This window comes from Candoia aspera, chromosome 6, assembly GCF_035149785.1.
Source record: "Candoia aspera isolate rCanAsp1 chromosome 6, rCanAsp1.hap2, whole genome shotgun sequence".
NCBI lineage: Eukaryota > Metazoa > Chordata > Lepidosauria > Squamata > Boidae > Candoia > Candoia aspera.
The window spans coordinates 14,724,744-14,741,460 of NC_086158.1; the positions used below are offsets into that span (position 1 = coordinate 14,724,744).

Consider the following 16,717-nt stretch of genomic DNA (forward strand, 5'->3'; position numbering starts at 1 on the left):
GACCAAATGATTGGTCTTGTAACATTTGTCCATTGTTAGTCTTGGGTTTTATTGTGCACTTTAGGTAATTTAATACTTAGTGTATTAGACTAGAAAATGGGTTCATTCCGCAACCAGGTTAAGTGTGTTGTGTGAATGCAGTTGATCAGTCCTGAAAGATACTGATTGAGCTTGATAGCTCAACTGGGTCCTTGAATTCTGATTCCCCTGCATTGTCCAGCATAATAATTGACTCCCTGTTGGGTAGAATAGAATGTCTGTTGCCAAAGAATGCCTCTTGCTGGAATAGGTTCCACAAACACTTACTTCGGTTTCAGAATTGGAAGTGATATTAACACAAAGGGTCATATTGGCTAAAAGGGTGGAGGGAGAAGCTCAGCTTGGTTTCTTTCAGAGTGTTATTTCTATATTCTGGTCCCTACATGCATGCTTTTTAATCAGTGACTGCAGCCTCCATCCAGAAATGGATGTGAGCAGTTTCCTGCTGAAAGAAGAGATACATCTTTTCAAGGGAGACATTCTCATTTTCAGTAGCCCTCCTTCTATACAAAGAACTCAGATGATGAAATGTTACAGGTGAACCAGCCCATGATTAATGCAGAAGCAAAGCAATGATTACTGTAGATGAGTTACTTTGTTAGAGAAAGCTGAAACTCATGAAGAGACTGGAAAGTTTTTACCTTAGATTGAGATTCCTCCTTCTTCTCTTCCTCCCCCCACCCCCCCTTCAATCCATGTCTTACTCACCTGGCATGTTTGTTTTCATTTAGCATCTCTCAAATATCCATTTTCTGCCACCTTCAGAGCCATTGCCTTGTTCTTCTTAGACATGAAGAGCAGCTGATATCGCCCCTTTGGATCATCAAAAACTCACTGGGAATGCATAACAAGAGTCACCTGCATCTTATCATGGATTATGACAACAACACATGGCCTGAAGTTTCATTGCATCTGTTCCCTGCACCTCTCCTCACAGGTGTCACTGTCACTTGTTTGCTTCTCTTCATGATCGGGATTCTAGGAAACATGATGACAATGCTGGTGGTCTTCAAGTTCCGAGACATGAGGACAACCACTAACTTGTACCTCTCCAGCATGGCTTTCTCGGATCTCTTGATCTTCCTTTGCATGCCACTAGACCTTTTCCGCCTCTGGCAGTATCGGCCCTGGAACTTTGGAGATCTTCTCTGCAAGCTCTTCCAATTTGTTAGTGAGTGTTGTACATACTCAACCATACTCAACATCACAGCCCTGAGTGTGGAGAGATATTTTGCTGTCTGCTTTCCACTCTGGGCCAAGGTGGTGATCACCAAAAGCAAAGTCAAGCTCCTTATCCTTGTGCTCTGGGCAGTATCTTTTGTCAGTGCTGGGCCCATCTTTGTTTTGGTTGGAGTTGAGCATGAGAATGGGACAAATCCTTTGGACACCAATGAATGTCGAACCACAGACTATGCCATTCATTCAGGGTTGCTGACCATTATGGTGTGGACCTCTAGTGTCTTCTTTTTCTTGCCTGTTTTTTGCTTGACCGTTCTCTACAGCCTCATCGTGAGAAAGCTTTGGAAGCGAAAGAAGAAAGACATTGGGCCAAAGACCCCCATCAGGGACAAGTACAACAGACAAACAGTAAAAATGCTAGGTAAGGTTACCTGATTTTTTCCAAGACAAGCCTGCTTATTCTGTAGATCCAAGATGTGAGATCCATAGTATTGTCTACTGAACCAATTAAAAATTGTATTGAAACATGAAACATTTTAAGTAACACAGAACATGTCTTCCAGATTAAGAATGCTATGTAACTTGCATAGTCTTACATTCTTAAGCTGATTACATTATATACTAATTTATTCTATTGCATGTCCCACTGGTATATGATGAAAAGTTCTACTCTTCCTCAATGTTTCCTTTCCAAGTTGTCATTTGACCCAGAGGTACTGATCCAGAGCACATACATTTGGATAAGTGGACAGGTCTGATCAGAAAGCTCTATTTAGCTGTAGCCTCCATGCATCCAAGTGTGACAGAGTGGTTAAGGTGGACTAGGAATGAGGACACCCAGGTTCAAGTCCACCCTCAGCCCTGGAAGCTCACTGGATGTCAGTGAGCCAGTCATTTTCTCTCTGCCCACCCTAACTCACAAGGCTGTTGCTGTGCTTGATGCAGAAATTGGGGGAGGGGATGTAAGTGGCATTGAGTTCCTGGAGGAAAAGCAGGGTATAAATCTAATAAATAAATAACTTAAAACGTGTACCATTTTGAACTGAACTGGCATGTTCATAAAACAGAAATAAGAGCCCGAGGACATGATTTGGAGATCTGGAAAAATGAAATAATGATCCCCTCTGGGATTCTGCAGCCTGCATTTCTTTCACTAGCCTCAGACAGCCTGTTAGATCAGGTCAAACATCTGTTTGGTTCACCCTGCACACTGAGATGCTTGAGGCTATGGTGGTCACAGTTCTTCCTGCGATGGCTTTCTAATGACGTCGAGGCTTCCAAATTCAGAAAATACATAAAAGATGCTCATGTTATTTAAAGGCTCGGTTTGCCTTTGAACAGTTTGGTGTCAACTGACTTCCTAGCGTGGTGCAAATACATTTTTGAATCATAACGTTACCAAACTGTGGTTGAACCGTACGAAAAGCCCAACCCAGGATGAAACTACCAAGTTTGGCATCTTAGGCAAGAATACCTGCTGGATCTTTAATGATCAGATTAAAGGTTCTGTTGGGCTAGATTTTCAAGTCAGCCTTGCAGGTAACATTGCTGATTAAACATGACAGTGAGCATCCGGAGGTTTCTTTTCCCTTAGAGAAACAGATATAAGACAGTTTGATAGGCCTGATTGGGTCAGAATCCTGCACTTTTTGAAGCCCCAGTGAGGAAATCCATCTTGTCTGAAGGATGCAGTTTTCTGCTTGGGAATACGTGACGAAGAGTAATCTGGTGACTTACCTCCAGATGTACATTGGACTGGATTGCGTCCAGTATGAGATTCTTGTTTAATAAACATTACGTTCAAAGAGTTAAATATATAATGCTGCCAGAAGTAAGAATGGTAATTCTTCATGTATTTAATAGTATTTTTCCTTTGGTCACGTTAAAAATCACATTTCAGTAGCAGCTCTGGCAGAAACTTCTGCAGCACCAACTTTGCACTTCTGCTTCTTACCCTTGAAAGAAAATGAACATATGCTAAATGATAATAGAGTTGGTGTCTCATTAATTTTTTTAACGGGCAATATTACCAATACACGGTGTGGTAAAGCCAAAGTTAAACACTATTAATGTCATAATCCTGCATGCCTTATTAAGGATGAACTTTACAGAATGGAGACGTCCTTGCATAGTCACAATCATAAACACACTCACTCAGGACAAACTCCATTGGTGCCAGTGGGAGGATCTGCATGGTGGTGTCAAAAAGTCAAGACGTAGTCAGTGACTGTATGGTCAAAGCCTCACCTCTTGCACATGCCTTGCACATAAAAGGGGGGAAGGACCACCCTCCCCCCCCCCCATGGATGCCCCTGTAAAATGGGAAGGCAGTTGTTCAATAGGGAAGATTTGAGCATTTTTATAGCTCATCTCCTGAAACCAATGAGACTGAAAAGTGACCAGTTTGGGCAGGATCACGCAAATGCTAGAATCTGTCATAATTCCATAGAGTGAAAACAGCCTACTTTCTTACCTAAGGAATAGATATTTTCATTTCCCTCACAAGCTCCACTTCTTCCTCCACATAGAGTCTATTCGCAGAATATGCTTACTTTGGTGTCTAAATAAACCTGTTTTCTGAACAATAAACTACCAAGCATGATCAGGATTGAACCACATGCTTATCTACAAATCAAGGAAACAAATAACAACTAACCAAGGTCAATACTAACCATGGAAGTGTTGACAAATGTTTTTGACTCCCATATGTTTGTGGGAGGAGGTGGTACTGCCTGCCTTGAAGGAGGTGGTGGTGCACCCACTTCTCAAGAGGCCATCCTTGGACCCAACAGCTTTGGGCAACTTTTGTTCAGTCTCCAACCTGCCCTTTTAAGGAAAGTTGTTGAGAGGGTGGTTGGCGCTCAGCTTCAGTGTTCCGGATGAAGCAAATTATCTGGATCCTTTTCAGTCTGGGATACAATCCCAAGGCGGCATTGGTTGTACTTGCAGATGACCTCTGGAGGGCTTGGGAAGGGAGTGGTGCAATTAGGGATACCAGATATCTGAACAGGCAAAGGAAGACATGTACAATTGGAAAGGAGGACAAATGGGGGGTGGGGGGAGGAGGACACACCAACTAATTTTCTTGGCATGCACGATAACAATTACAGTGAAAAACTGCCCCCCTCCCAAAAAAACTATCATGGTGCTGGCCAAGTGCCTGGAGGGTCTGAGGATCTGGATGGGGAGGAGCCAGCTTTGACTTTAACTCTGGTTGGCGTGTCACACTCCTGGAAGGAGCTGGTGCACAATTTGGGGGTCCTCCTAAACTTGTGGCTACTGCTCGATAAGCAGGTGGCAGCCATGACTAGGAGAGCCTTCACACAGATTCATCTTGCACACCAATTGCACGCTTTCTGTCAGCCTTGTGAGGCAGTCCAGACAGGAAGCATGACCAGATGAGCTAATTCTACTTTATTCTAAGGTTGCATTAACAGAATCCTGCAAGTCTGGAAGTACATTTCTCTCCTGTCTCCCAAGAAACCAGGAAGGGTCCTTTCTGAGATGATTGCCCTGTCCACACTCCTGCTGTGGGCTAAGTTGCCTTTTATCTGACCATTCCCTTGGCTGTGGCTCTTCTCCCTGTCTCCTAGGGTCATTCCCACATACCATTATACTTTCCTTTCTCAAAGTCATTCATGAATTGGTCACTTCCCATTTGGATTTGCAATGTGCTCTCTATAGGGTTGCCCTTAAAGACTGCCCAGAAGCTACAACTGGCCCAGAATGTAGCAGTATGCAGAGTGTTGGGCACCCTTAGTTTTGCCCATATTACATCCCTGTTGCATGAGCTGCACTGGCTCCCAGTTTCTTTCCAGGTGCAATTCAAGGTGCTGGTTATCACCTTTCGTCCTATATGGCACTGGACCAAGTTATCTGTGGAACCACCTCTCCCTGAGAGTATCTGCCTGTCCCACCAGAGCAGATAGGGTAGGCATGCTCCAGGTCCCTTCCCTTAAACCAGTGTTTCTCAACCTCGGCAACTTTAAGATATGTGGACTTCAACTCCCAGAATTCCCCAACCAGAATGGCTGGCTGGGGAATTCCAGGAGTTGAAGTCTACACATTTTAAAGTTGCCAAGGTTGAGAAACATTGCTTTAAAAATGGCCATCTTATGGGTCCTTGAAACCATGCCAATTCTGTTGCAGCCCTTGCCCTATAGAACACTGAAGATCTAATAGGCCCCCACCATTTTAACCTTCTGGAGAACATTCAAGACCTGGCTTTCCTCCAGGCACTGGAGTAGGGTGAGGTCATAGCAGGATGAGACTGTAATAGGTTGCATCAGTGATGTATGGTTGCAGCACCTGGTTTTGGTTTTATTGGTTTTTTCGTTTTGTTTTTATAGTTGTATATATTGTTTTTATTACAGGGCTGTAAAGTTTGGTTTTAAGATGGATGGCTGTACAAATGTCTTAAATACATAACTGTTTAACAAGTTATGCAAATGCATCTGTTAGGACTTTACTTGACCTGGTTAAGCACATTGTGTGAACACAGCCATCACATTAAATTAAGAAAAAAAAATTTTTTTTTGCAAATTCCTTATGAAAGATGGCTGGGGAAAACAAATGAAGAATGGTCTTTCTGCACTGCTTTAGAAAGTCATTGACTTAACAAACTACAATAAAGGGTTTGGGGTATTTTTGTTCTTGTTTCAAAAATTTTTACAATTGCTACTCAACTCAAGAAATAGTTAACTACCCTGTTTTTTCCCCAAACTCTTTAAAGCAGTTAATGTCATCAAAGAGAGAGGTGATAGTTACAAAAAGGGTCAATTTACAATAATTCTATGCTGTTAGTCATTCTTGTTTCATTTGGTGGAACAACTGCAGATGTTCTCTGGATTTTATTTCTTGCTTAATTGAAAAAAAAACCTAGTATATGCTAAGACTACTTTGTGGTTATACAGTAGCTCCGGCCTGCAGAGAGATCTGTTGCCTCTCAATTGACATCATTTGCCCTCAGTTGCCATTTTTTTCCCCAGAAGGCAAGGCTCTCTCCCACCTATTATTTCTTTTTAGAAGAATGTTCAACATAGCCATGATAATTTTGTTTTTTCCAGTAAGTCACAATGAGAGTTACAATAAAGCTCTGTGGCATTTGAATAACCATGTGGCCATATTAGGGGGCAGTGAGAATCTTGTGGCATCTTAAAATAATGACTTGATTGCGATATATATGCTTTCAAGGAAAGAACAAGAGGACATACTGACTTTACTATGGAGAAGAGGAGAATGCTGAAGTGTGTAGGATCAGAGAAAATGATGTACAGTAATGGCTCAAGGGGTTTTGAAGTAGTTTTGTTCTAATGGGCATTTAGATGTACAGTACAAACCAGCCTTCATTTATGATCTGACATCAAGCAGCTTCTTCTTCTGGCTCACCAAAGAAGAGACAGTGGCTCTGTTCACACAGTACACTTGAGTAGCTCAGCTGAAGAAAGCAGCTGTATTCATACAGACTTATTTATGCATGCATTTATTAGCAACTAGACAATCCATGACCCACTGGATCATTGTTTCAGAGATAGTTCCTTACCAGATTCTTCAATGCCTTCAACAATGGCAGAGCTTCTAATGTACTGCCATCACTGGAAAAGTTCCTAAAAATTCAGGGAGATATTCAGAGATGTATCTGCCTTGAAAATAGCCCATGTCATTCATATTGAACTGTATAGCACAATCAAACATCAGAAGTTCCCCACAGGAAATGTTTTATGATAATTTCTATTATGTCGTAAAATGTTTTAGGATAATTATTATGTCATAAAATGCTTTATAAAATTTGCCAAATTTCAATTCCATGGGAATGAGTCCTGGATTTTGGATGCATTCTGTAAGTTAGCCCATTTGAGGTACCTTGGTTAAAAAATTGTTGGCCTATGATGCACCGTTTTGCCCAGTTAAAGGTTACAAACAGCAGACACACGAGTTTTAGTAGTATATAGATCTTTACCTATAGCCTGTTCCAGTCCAATAGACTCTGAGCAGGGGCCAACAAATCCAGAGAAGTGCATTAAAACATACATGGAGAATAAAACTCAACAATTTAAAACAACAATATCTAAGGCACCTTTCAATTAACTTAAGAGACAAACACCCCCTGGAATAGTGCTGCTTTGGGTTCTTTTTGGAATACTTGTAGAGTAGGGGCCACCTGTACCTTCAGGGGAGAGTGTTCCATAACTATGATAAGCTTAGTTGTAGTGTTGATTTTTTGTTGTTGTTGCTTAGTGTGTCATGCAAAACCAGCTCAGTTGATCAGTCTATGATACAGTCATATATTAGGCCAAAAGAGAAAAGGGGTCAATTCAATAACCAAGGTAAGCACTGGGTAAACACAGCAAGTGTTGTCTGCTGCTAAATCCACAATGGTTGTGTAATGAACCAATTCTGTAGCTGATAAATCAGTATCCCTTCCACAAGTCGCATAGGATTATGAAGGAATCTTGATTACAGTCAGAAACCTGGTACACGTTAAAGATTTGAGTGAGGAAAGCCCGCATGATCAAGGGTTTAAATCAATGGGATTTTCAGCCCCCACCTCTCTTCCCAGGCCTTTCTTCCCAGGTTGAATCCTTTGCATTGATTACAGTGCCCTTTGACCTGTCCGAGGTGCTGAAGTGTTCAGCGCAGTTTCCTGGTTGTATTGCCTGCAGGCTTCGCAATTTGCATACCTGGCCATTTCACTTCAAAGTGTCAGAGTGTCACCCCACACTTCAAGGGGCTCCCCACCACCTTCCCGGTCTTAGTGACACCGTGGCTGCCTAACAATCTGATAGGTTGAGCCATTAAAACTTTATTGTCAAAGGGTCATGGAGTTGGAAGAGATCTTAGCAATCATGTAGCACAACTCCCTGCTCAATGCCAGATTCACTACAGCATCCCTGATTTCAGGGGAGGGAGGACAGCTATTTCACTGGCTGACAGTTCATACAGTCAGGAAGTTCCTTCTACTGTCTAGTCTGAACCTCCTGTCTTGCAGTTTTAACCTATTCGCTGTGATCCTCCCTCTGGACAACAGAGAGTAAGTTCACACCCTCTTTTGTAAAACAGCTCTTCAGATATTGAAGACTGCTATCATATTTCCCTTCAATAATCTCTTCAGTAGGCTAAACGTAACCAAATTCTTTAACCGTTCCACATCGGGCTTCATTTGCAGACCTTTCATCATTTGAGACCTCACCTCTCTTTCCCACAGGATTGACTCAAAAGATTTGGGGCCAAATGGCAAATGGTGCTCCCTCCCTCAGGAGCCTTGGGTGCTCTAAACTGGTCAAGTCATTTTGACATTCAGGCAGAAAATCTCAGGACATCCCCATTGTTGAAAGTGGGACTATATAAATAAATCAAGGAACTAACAGTTTCTTGTCCTTCCTTGAAACTCAAAACCTTAAACATGAGGTCCCAATCTATTCCACCACCACCACATTAAGTGTATTTTTCTTTTCCATGATAGATGAAGACCTATTTGTCCTCCCAAAATTCACTGAGTGATGGATACTTGCTGCTTTTCTGGTCTTGGGTAGAGAGATCCAAGTTCTGACTACTACAGTGAAGAAAATGGCAGGTTTATTTGCTGACTAAGTATTTGCTCCCATTATCACTACAACAGCTATTGCTTTGAGGCCAGTTTGGAGAGCACTGATATGCCCTCCAATGTTATAGTGGCAGAAAAACTGTATGGGCGTATCCATGAAGTCACCAGGAATCAAGCTTGATTTGAAGGTGACTTTAACGAACCTTATATGGCTTCAGGGGAGCAAAGGGGTTGAGGATATATCTTACGGATTTGCCAGATTTATGTCCTGCTTTTCTTCCAAGAGCTCAAGGCAGCTTACATCAGGATATCATCCCTACGAGGAGTATGGGCTGAGAGAGAATGACTGGTTCAAAGTCACCCAAGGAAATGTCTATGTAGAGGATGGATTTAAATCTGGGTCTTCCTAATGTAACACACTAACCACTACACCACATTGACTCTTGTCACCACTGAATTGTGTGGATCCATGGCATCTCTTACTAGGCTGATCATCACCTTATTCATTGTCCTAATATATAACCCATCCTTTTTATTTTCAGTAACTGAAAACACAGTGGTATTCCAAATGACTCAATCTCTCTTTTTCAGTTGCCGGTTGGAACTGTTATGAAATCATTGATATATCAAGCCCATTAGCATTAATGTAAAAACTTCAGCAAAGGATCGTTACCTTGCCATGGTGCTGGAGCTTGAGCACCTCAGTGATGCCATGAGCTGAACCATGAAGGGCCACCCAAGACGGGAAGGTCATGACAGAGAGGTCAGACTAAATGCGATACCTGGGGAAGGTAATGGCAACCCACCCCAGTATTCTTGCCGTGAAAACTAAATGGATCAGTACAACCAGAGTTACGTTGGTATACCATCGGAAGATGAGACCCCCAGGTCGGAAGATGGTCAAAATGCTACTGAGGAGGAACAGAGGATGAGTTCAACTAGCCCCAGATGTGATGACGCAGCTAGCTCAAAGCCAAAAGGACGGCTAGCGGCCGACGGTGCTGGTGGTGAACGGCGAATCCGATGTTCTAAGGGTCAACACACCATTGGAACCTGGAATGTAAGATCTATGAGCCAGGGTAAATTGGATGTAGTTATTGGTGAGATGTCAAGATTAAAGATAGACATTTTGGGCGTCAGTGAACTGAAATGGACTGGAATGGGCCACTTCACATCAAATGACCACCAGATTTACTACTGTGGACAAGAGGACCACAGAAGAAATGGAGTAGCCTTCATTATTAATAGTAAAGTGGCTAAAGCAGTGCTTGGATACAATCCAAAAAATGATAGAATGATCTCAATTCGAATTCAGGGCAAGCCATCTAACATCACAGTGATCCAAATATACGCCCCAACCACAGATGCTGAAGAAGCTGAAGTAGAGCAGTTCTATGAGGATCTGCAGCACCCACTGGACAACACGCCTAAAAGAGATGTTATTTTCATCACAGGAGACTGGAATGCTAAGGTGGGCAGTCAAATGACACCTGGAATTACAGGTAAGCGTGGCCTGGGAGAACAAAACGAAGCAGGACATAGGCTGATAGAATTTTGCCAAGACAACTCATTCTGCATCACAAACACTCTCTTCCAACATACTAAGAGAAGGCTTTATACATGGACTTCACCAGATGGACAACACCGAAATCAGATTGACTACATCCTTTGCAGCCAAAGGTGGCAGACTTCTATACCGTCGGTAAAAACAAGACCTGGAGCTGACTGTAGTTCAGATCATGAACTTCTTCTTGCACAATTTAGGATCAGACTAAAGAGATTAGGGAAGACCCACAGATCAGCTAGATATGAGCTCACTAATATTCCTAAGGAATATGCAGTGGAGGTGAAGAATCGATTTAAGGGACTGGACTTAGTAGATAGGGTCCCGGAAGAACTATGGACAGAGGTTCGCAACATTGTACAGGAGGCAGCAACAAAATACATCAAAAAGAAAGAGAAAACCAAGAAGGCAAAATGGCTGTCTGCTGAGACACTAGAAGTAGCCCAAGAAAGAAGGAAAGCAAAAGGTAACAGTGATAGGGGGAGATATGCCCAATTAAATGCAAAATTCCAGAGGTTAGCCAGAAGAGATAAGGAATTATTTTTAAACAATCAATGCTCGGAAGTGGAAGAAGACAATAGAATAGGAAGGACAAGAGACCTCTTCCAGAAGAACAGAAACATTGGAGGTAAATTCCAGGCAAAAACGGGTATGATCAAAAACAAAGATGGCAAGGACCTAACAGAAGAAGAAGAGATCAGGAAAAGGTGGCAAGAATATACGGAAGACCTGTATAGGAAGGATAACAATATCGGGGATAGTTTTGACGGTGTGGTCAGTGAGCTAGAGCCAGACATCCTGAAGAGTGAGGTTGAATGGGCCTTAAGAAGCATTGCTAATAACAAGGCAGCAGGAGATGATGGCATCCCAGCTGAACTGTTCAAAATCTTGCAAGATGATGCTGTCAAGGTAATGCATGATATATGCCAGCAAATTTGGAAAACACAGGAATGGCCATCAGATTGGAAAAAATCAACTTATATCCCCATACCAAAAAAGGGGAACACTAAAGAATGTTCAAACTATCGAACAGTGGCACTCATTTCACATGCCAGTAAGGTAATGCTCAAGATCCTGCAAGGAGCGAGAATTGCTCCTTCAGCAATTCATGGAGAATTGCTCCTTCAGCAATTCATGGAGCGAGAATTGCCAGATGTACAAGCTGGGTTTAGAAAAGGCAGAGGAACTAGGGACCAAATTGCCAATATCCGCTGGATAATGGAAAAAGCCAGGGAGTTTCAGAAAAACATCTATTCCTGTTTTATTGACTATTCTAAAGCCTTTGACTGTGTGGACCATAACAAATTGTGGCAAGTTCTTAGCAGTATGGGGATACCAAGTCATCTTGTCTGCCTCCTGAAGAATCTGTATAATGACTAAGTAACAACAGTAAGAACAGACCATGGAACAACAGACTGGTTTAAGATTGGGAAAGGAGTACGGCAGGGCTGTATACTCTCACCCTACCTATTCAACTTGTATGCAGAACACATCATGTGACATGCTGGGCTTGAGGAATCCAAGGCTGGGGTTTAAATCACTGGAAGAAACATTAACTATCTCAGATATGCAGATGATACCACTTTGATGGCTGAAAGCGAAGAGGAACTGAGGAGCCTTATGATGAAGGTGAAAGAAGAAAGGGCAAAAGCTGGTTTGCAGCTAAACCTCAAAAAAACCAAGATTATGACAACCAGCTTGATTGATAACTGGCAAATAGAGGGAGAAAATGTAGAGGCAGTGAAAGACTTCGTATTTCTAGGTGCAAAGATTACTGCAGATGCTGACTGCAGTCGGGAAATCAGAAGACGCTTAATCCTTGGGAGAAGAGCAATGACAAATCTCGATAAAATAGTCAAGAGCAGACACATCACACTGACAACAAAGGTCCGCATAGTTAAAGCTATGGTGTTCCCCGTAGTAACATATGGCTGCGAGAGTTGGACCATAAGGAAGGCTGAGAGAAGGATGATAGATGCTTTGGAACTGTGGTGTTGGAGGAAAATTCTGAGAGTTCCTTGGACTGCAAGAAGATCAAACCAGTCCACCCTCCAGGAAATCAAGCCAGACTGCTCACTTGAGGGAATGGTATTAAAGGCAAAACTGAAATACTTTGGCCACATAATGAGAAGACAGGACACCCTGGAGAAGATGCTGATGCTAGGGAGAGTGGAAGGCAAAAGGAAGAGGGACCGACCAAGGGCAAGGTGGATGGATGATATTCTAGAGGTGATGGATTCGTCCCTGGAGGAGCTGGGAGTGTTGACGACCGACAGGAAGCTCTGGCGTGGGCTGGTCCATGAAGTCACAAAGAGTCGGAAGCGACTGAACGAATAAACAACAAAAACTTCTACCGCAGGCAAGATAGACATTTGAAAACTTCCATGGTTTTCCCAAGAAATATTTCCACCTCTGTTTAGCTTTGTTCTATGATGAGGCCCCAAGGCAAGTTGCTTTCTCTGAAAAACGTAAGAGAAACCACCTAGTTCAGAACCAAGTCTATATCCTGCTTTCCACAGGAACCAGATTTCTGTGAGAAGCTATGTAATAAGAACTGGTGTTGAACAGCATCTTGCCTCTGACTGTTGAAGTAATATGTTGATGCCATAGCTGTCATTCACCTTATTTTCCACCAGTGTTGGTTGACCATCAGTGATCTCACTTGTGTTGCATTACACAAGGTAACTCTATACTTGGTGGGATAATAATGCCTTTTGCTCTTCAAGATCCTTGCCCTTCAGCATCCTACATTTGAGCACTTGAAGATAATTTGTGTTCCCTTTCTCATTTTCTCCATTCTGTGCATAATTGTAGGCACTTTCACATTATTTCCCTTTACTAAATCTCCTTTCTAAACCTGATTCTAAATAGTCCCAAATCCTGTTGAAATCAATGAAGCACATTAGTCCAGTTCAGTTCATAAACAAGACTGAGATGCAACTGAGATTTTTTAATAAGGTGTGTACCATGGACTGCAGGAGCTTGCATGGTACTTGGTTTATGTAATAGGGCTATGTGGGCTTCTCCTTTTTATTGCAGCTCTTTAGACACCTGGGAAAGTCATTGCAAAGAATGAAGGACTGTCCAGAGAAGCTTGGTATGTGAGATGATGGCAGAGGAAAGATTAGATCACAGGGTTTTCTCCTGTAAAAGAGCAACAGTGGTGGTCTCAGAGCTTTTGGGGCCCTGGATAGTTATATCACTTGGGAATGACATGGAAGATTGATTCTGATAACATTCCAGCAACTTACCAATTCTCATTTCATTCTAAGATTTCTACCCCATGATACACCCACAAAAGTACAGTTATAATTTGTAAAGGAGGCCAGTAAACTGTCCTCCTGAGATGTCCTTTTTTTTAGTTGCTAAACATATGCCCAATTGGGCTCCCCTCTAATGTGAAGTCCTGGGCAACTGCCAGTTTGAGAGGGAACACAAGGCTGCAATGTACTACTTCGTGTTCTGGATAGCCAACATTTCATACTGCAGTGTTTTGATGGAGGGTACAGTTTTAATTGGTCTATATTGCTATATAAAGCCATAACATTATAGGAATGATACAAATCCAGTGAAGCTCCAGCTTCTGACCCCTGAGTGCCTCACCCACCATCTAGAGACAACAGTGAGGGTCTCAGATTGGTGAGCCTGCAAACCACAATACCCTTTTCTTGTGCCCCTCCATCACATCTGTTCAAAGAGGTTTTGGGTATTCTGTTTCATGTTTTGGGGAAACACTGTAAGTAAAAATGACAGAGTAGGATAACACCATCTTCTCCATATTGCTGATAAGAATTCAAAAGTTTAAAGCTGCCCAAGGTCAGAAACATTTCCATAAAGCCAAACAGGCTGTTAGACAGCAAAATGTGTAGTACAGGTGGTCCTCGCTTAATGACCACAATTGGGACCGGAATTTTGGTTGCTAAGCGAAGCAGTCATTAAGCAAATCTGCTCCACAGGTGTTAAGCAAACCATGTGGTTGTTAAGCAAATCATGCAGTTCCCCATTGATTTTGCTAGCTAGAAGCTGGCTGAAAAGGTCGAAAATGGCAGTCATGTGACCGTGGGATGCTGTGGCAGTCATAAATGCAAACTGGTTGCCAAGCACCCAAATTGTGATCACATGAACTATGGGGATGCTGCAACAGTCATAAATGTGAGGACTGGTCGTAAGTAGGTTTTTCCAGCACTGTTGTAAGTCTGAACCATCACTAAATGAATGGTTGTTGTGAGGATTACCTGTAGGTTCCGTATAGTAGCAAGGCTTATGGATGAGAGATGAAGAAAGGGAACAGCCAACATTGCTTTCCCTTTGCACCTTTCTCCAATGGCCTCTTCCCACAGGGTTGTTCTGGCTTGTTCTAGTCACTGTTCTCTAGAGGTATGTTTGATGCATTACACTGAAAAACAAGAAGCAGCTGGAAGACATTGGTTACAGGAAGAATAGTTGAAGCATTTCTTTTCTACCTGCTTCTTCCCAGATGGGTAGTCCAGATTCCCAGCTCAATATCCAGCTTGATCTGTCTTTCCTCTGTGTCTTGAAATTTGAATTAAAAGGAGAACACTTAGCAAATATTTTAATCCACTTTCATATGCATCTACCCTTTCTCTCTCTCTCTCTCTTTTTTTAACTAGCGGTGGTGGTTTTTGCTTTTGTCCTCTGCTGGCTGCCCTTCCACATAGGACGCTACCTCGTTTCCAAATCCTTCGAGGTTGGATCCTTGGATATCGCTGTCATCAGCCAGTACTGCAACATAGTGTCTTTTGTTCTCTTCTACCTAAGTGCAGCCATCAACCCAATCCTGTACAACATCATGTCAAAGAAATACCGAAAAGCAGCTTACAGGCTATTTGGAATCAAGCCACCAAGGAAGAAAAGGTTCTTGGCAATGAAGGAGAGAAGATGCCACACTTGGACAGAGTCCAGGATCAGAGCAACATGACAGCCTAGGTTGGACTGAAGTGTCACTTAAAGCCACTAGAGAAGGGGAAAGGTGTTCAGGCTGGATAAAAGATGCAGTATTTGTTTCTTTCCTTGAGTGGGAGGGCTTGCAATTGATGACACAAGTATGGAAATGAAAGGGGGAAAATGCAGAGCTGTGAGGAATATTAGGACAGATGTTCTATGTAAATATATTCATCAGCAGTGGATGAAACAGCTATCCTTTTGAATCATTTTCAGTGCCTATGATTCTATGCATAAAGATGGGAATTGAGGTGATTTATTCTTATAAAGCACAAACTAACAGAACCCGTCTTTATGCTATGCAGCCCAGGATGGGGGGACTAGCCATGATGCAGTAGCTCACTGAAATGTTTCCACATCAAGGTGGGATTGTTTTTTGTATGTTACTGGATAAAGGAAGGGGTGCCATCGAAGGCCAAGGAAGCTTCCTTTTCCTATGTAGGCAGCAGGACCTTTACAGCAGCCAGAAAGGATGGTTCCCTTCATTTCTATGGAACAATATGTATCAGCCTGCTATGGGTTGCTTGTCACCTAATCAGTGTGACAATCAAGTTGTGGTGGATCAGGACCCCTTCTGCAAAAGGGAACTGGAGATGGGATTGCAGTGGACCTGGGGATAGAGATCCAGTAGAATGTGTGCTTTTCTGGTCAATATCTGACAGCGAGAAACTCAAGATGTGTATCATGGCACACAGAGAAGCTAGTGCCCTAGAGAGCACCTGTGCCAATAGGTAGGTGACTGAGGTCTAGCCAAATCTGGTCAACTATAATGCAAACCTAGGTCACAGAGAATGCAGATGGGAGGGGATTGAAACAAACACAAAAAACCTTTCTGCCTTGTTTTGAAAATGCCGAAACACAGTTTTGCACATATCAATTCTCAGAGGGACATTGAGAGATTCAATTGATGGTTGATGGTCAATTTTAATTTCAAAGCAAACATATGCAGCTACTTTGTATACAACAACCAAAATGCTCTACTTTACAGAACTTCTGCCTTCAAGTCTAATGATGGGAGAGAATGCTAAAACTCTTTTAAAAAAATAGTCCCAGGGAGAATGCTAGCTCACTTGCATTCTTTAAAAAAATAAGTCAATGGTAGGTGGTACATTTAACTATATTTACGGTCACATTCACTTGCTCAATTAAAAAAAACATGTAGATGGCTATTCCTGATTAATAAAAACAAGTATATTGCCTTATGGTTCACTGTAGAATGGCTTTCAGCAAACACTGGAAATTTACTGTAATTTAGTTGACCCAATAAGACATCTACTAGTTTGTTTTTTTAAAAATATGGATGTCTGTTTTGTGCAACAGGTTACTCTGAGGAATATGCCTACGGAAACTGCTTCTTATATATTAATGTGGTGGATGGAGGTGATTATTGGATATACTTGTGCAGTGGCATGATAAAGAATTTATGTTGC

General features: G+C 42.2%; 1 protein-coding gene across 1 annotated transcript; it reads left to right on the forward strand.

Annotated features, from left to right (window-relative positions):
- The first annotated feature begins 844 nt into the window (after positions 1–844).
- GHSR (growth hormone secretagogue receptor) lies at positions 845–15,264 on the forward strand. The gene is made up of 2 exons (XM_063306789.1): positions 845–1,639; positions 14,957–15,264. Exons 1-2 carry the CDS (start codon positions 880–882, stop codon positions 15,262–15,264), a joined length of 1,068 nt encoding a protein of 355 aa, XP_063162859.1. The 5' UTR covers positions 845–879.
- The last annotated feature ends 1,453 nt before the right edge of the window (positions 15,265–16,717 follow it).

Bases quoted from the DNA above. Each gene is read 5' to 3' on its own strand.
- GHSR (XM_063306789.1), top strand. From the start codon at position 880: ATGCATAACAAGAGTCACCTGCATCTTATCATGGATTATGACAACAAC. The intron at 1,640-14,956 runs GTAAGGTTACCT...TTTTTTAACTAG, and splicing joins ACAAACAGTAAAAATGCTAG to CGGTGGTGGTTTTTGCTTTT.